Below are 6863 nucleotides of genomic sequence, written 5' to 3'. Positions count from 1 at the left end.
AGGGAAAGATCTCTTTCTGACAATACTGGCTTTTTGCAATGGCAATCTCTACCAGAACTTCAGGGCAGAAGAAATAATAAGATTCTTATCAGACTTTCTTTCCCAACAGCATTTGAGTCCAAATCCCAGTATAAGGAGTAGTCATTTCAGTAACATAACTTTAAACATTTGGAATGCATTAAATTGTTATATGCTACAGTGTACCAGGGGAGTAAGATACCCTGCTTCCCAAAGCTCTTACAGTATCAGGAACCTGAAGCCCTTTCAAACTCCAAAGCCAGCAGTTGGTTAGACTCTGAATACACCAGTGAAGGACACAATCATCATCACCGTCATCATCATCTTCTTAATTCTATTCCCTCTGCCATTTCAGAGGACTGATATTCCATTATGGCTTCTCTGTTTGTATTCAGTGCTAAAGAATTCACTTTTAGAGCCTGGAAAGCAATCAGGAAATGTCTCATAACAACACGATGGGGTCAGAAGAAACGTCTAATAGTTTTCCGAAACTGTGGTTTTAGAGATGCTCTGGATTCCAGACTGGTAATCCACAACTCTTTCTCCTGGACTCAATTTTCAGATCTCCCCACAATGTCCATTAACAGCAACAGTTTCAGTTGCCAGACAAAAACTTTTTTAAAAAGTGAAAAAACTTTCAAAAAAAGGGTATTCCCAAGAATATGTGGAAGTAAGTATGAGCAGAAATAACTGTGTCCCAGGGAATGTGCATAGTGTGAACAGCATTCTTAGATTAAATGTAGCTCTCCTTGTGAAAGAGAGAATTTACTAAGTCAGTGTTCTTTAAAAGTTAAATACTTCAATTAAGTGTAATCTGAGGCTTCCTTTCACTTGCTTGCATGGTTTTCATCCAGATCTTTAACAAGCTGGTAGAAAATGTACTCTTTCTAAATGTGAATGGAAGATGTTACACAGCACAACCCAGAATGAAACAGAATGCAAAGACGTGCCAGTCAGCATCCTGGTGAACTAATTTTATTGTAGCAATCCTACTTTTGAAGATATGTTCCTGGTTTGGGTTTTTTTTTTAGTAAAAGCTGCACAATGAGGTGTCAGCAAACATGCTGCTTATTGTTAAAGATGTTACTTGATGACTGCAAATACTTGTCTGTATGATTGACAAAGATAACAGCAGGACTAGAAGAAATGCCCTGACATTGTGCAAGGGACAGTTTAGGCTAGATATCAGGAAGTACTTCTTTATTGAAAGAGTAGTCAGGCACTGGAATGGGTTGCCCAGGCAGAAAGTGGAGTCACCATCCCTGGAGGTATTCAAGGAATGTGTAAATGTAGTAATTCAGGGCATGCTCTAGTGGGCATGGTGGTTTTTTTGTGGGTTGTGTACTGTTGGTTTTGTAGTTGTGTGTTTGTGGGGCTTTTTTTCAATGTTGTTTGTTCAGGTGGGTTCTGTTGTTTCCTTTCCCCCCACCCCTGGGTGGATGGTTGGAATAAGTGATCTCAGAGGTCTTTTCTGACCATGAAGATTCTGTGATTCTGCAACAGTCTTAGTCAATGAGCTCCCACAGTACTATGCAGTATCATGTTCCTAAAGGAACAGAAATACACAGGACTGAGCAAAAATCCCATCTACAGTAAAGGCACTTTTTAATGGGTTCTAACATAATTAAAACTGGAGAGATACATCTTTTCAAAGGGTCAACAAAAGTTGCTTGCAGCTTTTTCTTTTTGGTGTAGGCAAATTTCAACACATTTTCAGTGTTGAAATTATCTGACTTGGTAAAAACTACTTCAATCTTCTTAGTCATTGATCTTTAAGCCACATGGCAAGCAAGAAGAACATAACTATCCTTCCTTGCAACTTAGGCACAGCCATGTTCCATCCTTGAACAGTCTGTTCACATACCAAAAGTATCACAGAAGGAAACCTGTTTCTCTTATTTCACTTAGAAAAAACTCATGTTGATTGTTAAGTTGGGAACAACTTGGTAAAGGGATCATGAGATGACCCCAAAGTTATTTACAAAACAGAGGACAACATTAGATGAAACAAACACCACAGTGTACCTTCCAGAGCATTCTGAAGTAACAGCAGAAGCTAATGAGATTGGTGAACTGAGTTTGTCCAAATTTTTTTTGGTGGCTTTTTTAATGGAATAAGGGTTTATAAATTGAAATTACCCTAAAACTGAAAGTATTTTCGGGCTCAGGTAATAACAATTGGTCAATATTATTTTATTGGTGATAAGGGCTACCAAATAACCTTTAGTTTGTTAGCAAGCCAGCCAACAAAACCCAAAGATAACTTTGAATAAATTGCAGGGCAGTGCGTTACTAGGCATGTATGTTTACACCTATGTCTAAAACTAACTGTTTTTAAAAGTAATGTTTAGAAAGCACAATGAAAAATGAACAATACTTACAACCATACCGTTTAGGGACACCCAGCAATCTGGTGGGAAATCCTGGAGCAACGGTACTAAAAACTGTAGACAACCATCCCAGTGGCACAGCAGCAACATCATTCCAATCAGATTAAAGATTCTCACCACAGCACTGGCCAGATCGTACGTCATGTGGAAAATCTGTAGGTAAAAATTGCATATGATGTATGTGACAGAAATCAGAAAGTCAAAACATTTGCTTCTCATCAGGTAGATTAAAGACAAAGTATCAGCCTGAACTTCTAAGAAAGCTGAGAGTTCTCAGCAAGGTCCATTAATTTGGACAGAACTGTGATGACTCTTGGCTGCACCCCAGTGTTATACAAGCTGCTGAAAAGGTTTTATTTTGGATCTGAAGTCACCAATGTAAGTATTTTCTTAAAGTGTATAACTTCTTTCAATTGAAGCAAGTCTCACAAATTTAAAAAAAAACAAAAACAAAAAAAACACAACTTGTGTAGCTAGGTAAATGTTATGAGACCACTGCTTGTCTGTGGACTTGATGTCTAAGTAGTGACAAAGTTGTGGAAGATGTAAATTCAATGACCTATTCAGAAAAGATTCACCTTCACATTTTTTACTTTCTTAAAAGTACCAAGATCGGAGCGAAGAAACAATATAAGTAATTTTACATCTTTTTGGACTTCTGTTTTTATACTATTACTCAATTTGTGCATACCAACTTACTAAGCAAAATAACAAAAAAGCAGTTCATGGGTTTGAATCATTTGCAGTTATCCTAAAATACCGAAAACACTATGGCTACTATGTTCATATTAGCTAAGCTTATATCACACTAATATAACCATTTGTATTTCAACCTATTCCTCCGTTCTTAGACAAAAAATGTTTGTATCTCAAAAGTTGCTCACAGCAAATCATACATACACTCTTAAAAACCAGACATTTTCAGGTTTGTCATGAGCAAATTTATTGGGACAGAATTGGTATGAACAGCAGCCGTCAGCTGCTTAATAGTTAGTAGAAAAATACTGGGTTTAACACTTCTGTGCTGTATTGGTTTCAAAGCACGTCCCAACAACAAATACAGGCATATTCTTTACTTACTACACAATTCAGTCAATTCAAGACAAATGTGTTACACTTTGACTATCACTATACAGGAGCTCCATTTAGAAGATTAAGAAAATCCAGTTGGTGTTTCATGGAATTTTAAGTAGAAAATATTACATAATCGTACAGATAGACATAGAAATCAGTTTAGTTCTGAAAACATCAGATTGCTGAAGGCATACAGGCATATTGGCACATCCCATTTTGCATTTGTAAATGAAAATTCACATATGAAAGATGGAATGTTTGTATCCTAACTTTTACACATCTAAACTAAAAGCAGATATTAAATACCCACAATGTAAATGAGTGCAAATATGAAGAACATGTTATGGTGTCTTTCAACACCATTTTCTGTCAGTGGGAGTTTGCCCTTGTTTAAAAATGGTGGTTTATGTTTTGAGTCACAAAATGCAAAACCTGCACAGGAAAACATACCTCAGACATTAACTTTATGTACAGAACAATTTTTCAATCTAGGGCATTTTAAAATAATATATTCCAAATCCTTGTTTGATAGACAGTGGAAAAAGATCCTTGTAATGTTACACGAAATGTCATGTCTTATCCAAATACCATCTACCTTCTATCAAAATTGAGAAGATGACACCAATATTTAGGACATACCATAGATAGAAGTAAACATCAAAGTGCCACCATTACACATTTGTCTTGTTAAGAAATGCATTTACATTGCATGTATTTTGATAGCTACAGTTTCAGTAGCACCATATGAGTCAAGAGAGTAGATGTGTGAATTGAAATAATTTTATTTTAAATAACTGGAAAAAATTGCAAGGATTACTACTTTTTTAGAACACAAACACTCATTCAGGTTACACTTTATCCACATGGGTATTATACTGCAAACACAAAGTACAGATGAAGTACTGGTCACCTGAAAAGTTGCAAAAGCTTTGTCACAAAAATCAGGTTTTCCCTTGGAATATTTGTCTGAAAAAATGCCGAACATCAAACAGAAACAATATGTATTTCCCACAGAGATCACAACTTCCCCAGGAATTTTCTGTTACTCTGGAGAAGAAAGCTGTTACATCTCTACACTATGTCTGGACCAAAATCAAAGTTCCCACCCACACTGTTTTTGTATTGCCTCAAGCTTCCCATTAGGCTTTACTGTAAGAGACCAGATTTTCACAATAAGTCACTGATTTGGATACTGAGTGTTTTTGAAAAAATGGGTCAAAAATATGACAATATCAGAGCAAAAATAAGCACAAACATTTCTTCCTTTCTATACTTAGAAAAAGAACTTTGCTGAAAACAAGCACCTATGTGTTTGTTATAAACAGGGGAAGAGCTGGTTATCTAAAATTCTCCAGAGACCAAAAAACAGCACTTGCCTACAACTAAGGCTCCTGAATTCTTGTCCTGCCCTTGTAACTATTGGCCTAGGCACCATGGCAGATTGTGAATGCATCCTGTGATCATAGCTGCATAAAAATTATAATTATATGGCTCTTTCACTTGGATCAAGCCCATTTTTGGGCATCAATCTAGATTACATAGATGATCTAAAAAGCTCATATTTTGATTCAGAATTTCCAAGATTTTAGAGTATTACCAATAGAGTGCTAGTGCACTTTCATTTCAAATATTAAAATTTTAAATAAAAATGTGGGTGCATAAATTTGGCAAAGCATTTATTTCAGCATTTCCGATATCTTGCCTATCTCTTACAGATGTATTGCTCCATGCCTATCCCATAAGACTGTGCAATGGTTCAGTAAGGCCTCTCAAATGAGTCAGCAGAACCTGGACATTGGAGGAGATATTACAAAGGGAAAATGAAACTCAAACCAATCGGCTACAGCAGTGAATGCAAATTAAAGGGCCTTGCCAAATTAAAGGGCCAAAGAGGTCTGATGTTGGGTTTGGGCACTGTGAGGACTATTCTATCTTGTCACAATGGTACAACTGTGTAACCCATTGTTTTCCTTCAAAGCCTCTTCACTGGTAGCATGCCTCTGCAAAAACATCTTGAAAATTTTATGTGAAACCAAATCCAACAAAGGAAATGAATGCAAGAGTCTGTATATGACACTGCAACCTTCCATCATTTCTGATAGTTTTCACTCCAGAAATAGCTCCTGTGCCACTTAGCATTCAGGGTCAGTCTTATTAACAATGTATGAACATATTTTTTTTATTATTTGGATTGTTTTACATTGTAACATTGTACCACCATTTCAACCATATCATACTCCTTGTTTGCTTATATAGTCTAATATTTTGTGTAGCCTATTCTAATAACTGTGGTAACTCTGTATTAAAGAAAACTATGTTATTAAAAAATATTTAGAAAATGTTGAGAAAGCCTTTTCAATATCTCTGCATACTCTCTCTCCATCAAATAAAAGCTGACTTTTTTTTTTTTTTTCTCCTAACAGAAAGGTTTGGAATGCGTGCTTGATTGGGAAAAAAACCAAAACATTTAAATGCCCAAAGTATACACTGTAAGTGAACACTATTTGTTCATGGTAGTGTATTGATATATTTGCATTTGGAAAGGGGAAGGTGTTGTTTAAAACTAAACAAAACACAGGAAAACAAACAAACAAACAACAAAAACTCCTAGGAGATCCGTGAAATGTAGCTTGTTAAGAGGATGACAGAAAACTCCAGCCACTCATTTCAGCAGAGGGTGACTTGACCATCTGCTGGTCCTCCAGTGGGATAGGAAGAAATATAGGAAGACCACAAATCGATTTACCTTGACTTTGAAGTACAGATGTGTGGTCATATCTCTCTGTTTGAATGAATGTCTGACCAAGATAATAACAAAATAATTCAAACAGTCACAGACAACTGAAGTTTAGCTCTTAAACCTGTTACTCAGGTAGTTAAATAGTCTGGTTATCATTAAACACCATCTACAAATGGCATATAAATATACAGAAAATGCAGCTGTAAAACACATTTGAAAATCTGGCCACTTTTAGACTCCTAGTTTCAATTCAAATATCAAGCTTAACCAGAATGACATGCAAATTTTGGATAACCCAATTCAAAACAGTTACTAGAGTGATAAGATTACTGCAACTGAGAAAAAAAAGGAAAATTACCCTGAGAACTAACACATTTTTGTTTCACATAATAGGAAAGATTTAATAGATATCTTTTCTTTTTGCTTACTACTCAGGTTCATTTCATGTGTGCATGATACTTTTTATTATCATGCTTGTTTGGGGTTGGTTTGGCTATAATACTGTAATTTTTCATGGCTTCCAGATACTTTATATTTGATAATAAATTTAATTTATGAACTAACTTCTGAGAACTCATATTTTCTTCCTATGTTACTTTCCTAACATAATTTTCATCAACTTGGAAATCTTAAATTTTTGC

The 6863-nt window shown here is 35.6% G+C and overlaps 1 protein-coding gene across 1 annotated transcript in view; it reads right to left on the bottom strand.

Moving 5' to 3' along the window:
- HCN1 (hyperpolarization activated cyclic nucleotide-gated potassium channel 1) overlaps positions 1 to 6863 on the bottom strand; it is a gene marked incomplete at its 3' end in the record, with an annotated part of 218924 nt that overhangs the window by 84802 nt on the left and 127259 nt on the right. Inside the window, exon 5 of the mRNA XM_010008625.1 lies at positions 2400 to 2561. Within this exon, the coding sequence (XP_010006927.1) occupies positions 2400 to 2561 (162 nt within the window). The remainder of the gene's footprint in view (positions 1 to 2399; positions 2562 to 6863) is intronic.

The sequence above is a fragment of the Chaetura pelagica genome, unplaced genomic scaffold (genome assembly GCF_000747805.2).
Source record: "Chaetura pelagica isolate M959 unplaced genomic scaffold, ChaPel_1.0 scaffold382, whole genome shotgun sequence".
Taxonomy (NCBI): Eukaryota; Metazoa; Chordata; class Aves; order Apodiformes; family Apodidae; genus Chaetura; species Chaetura pelagica.
Note: the sequence above shows the minus strand (reverse complement) of the source record. Positions and strands in the feature narration are given on the sequence as shown.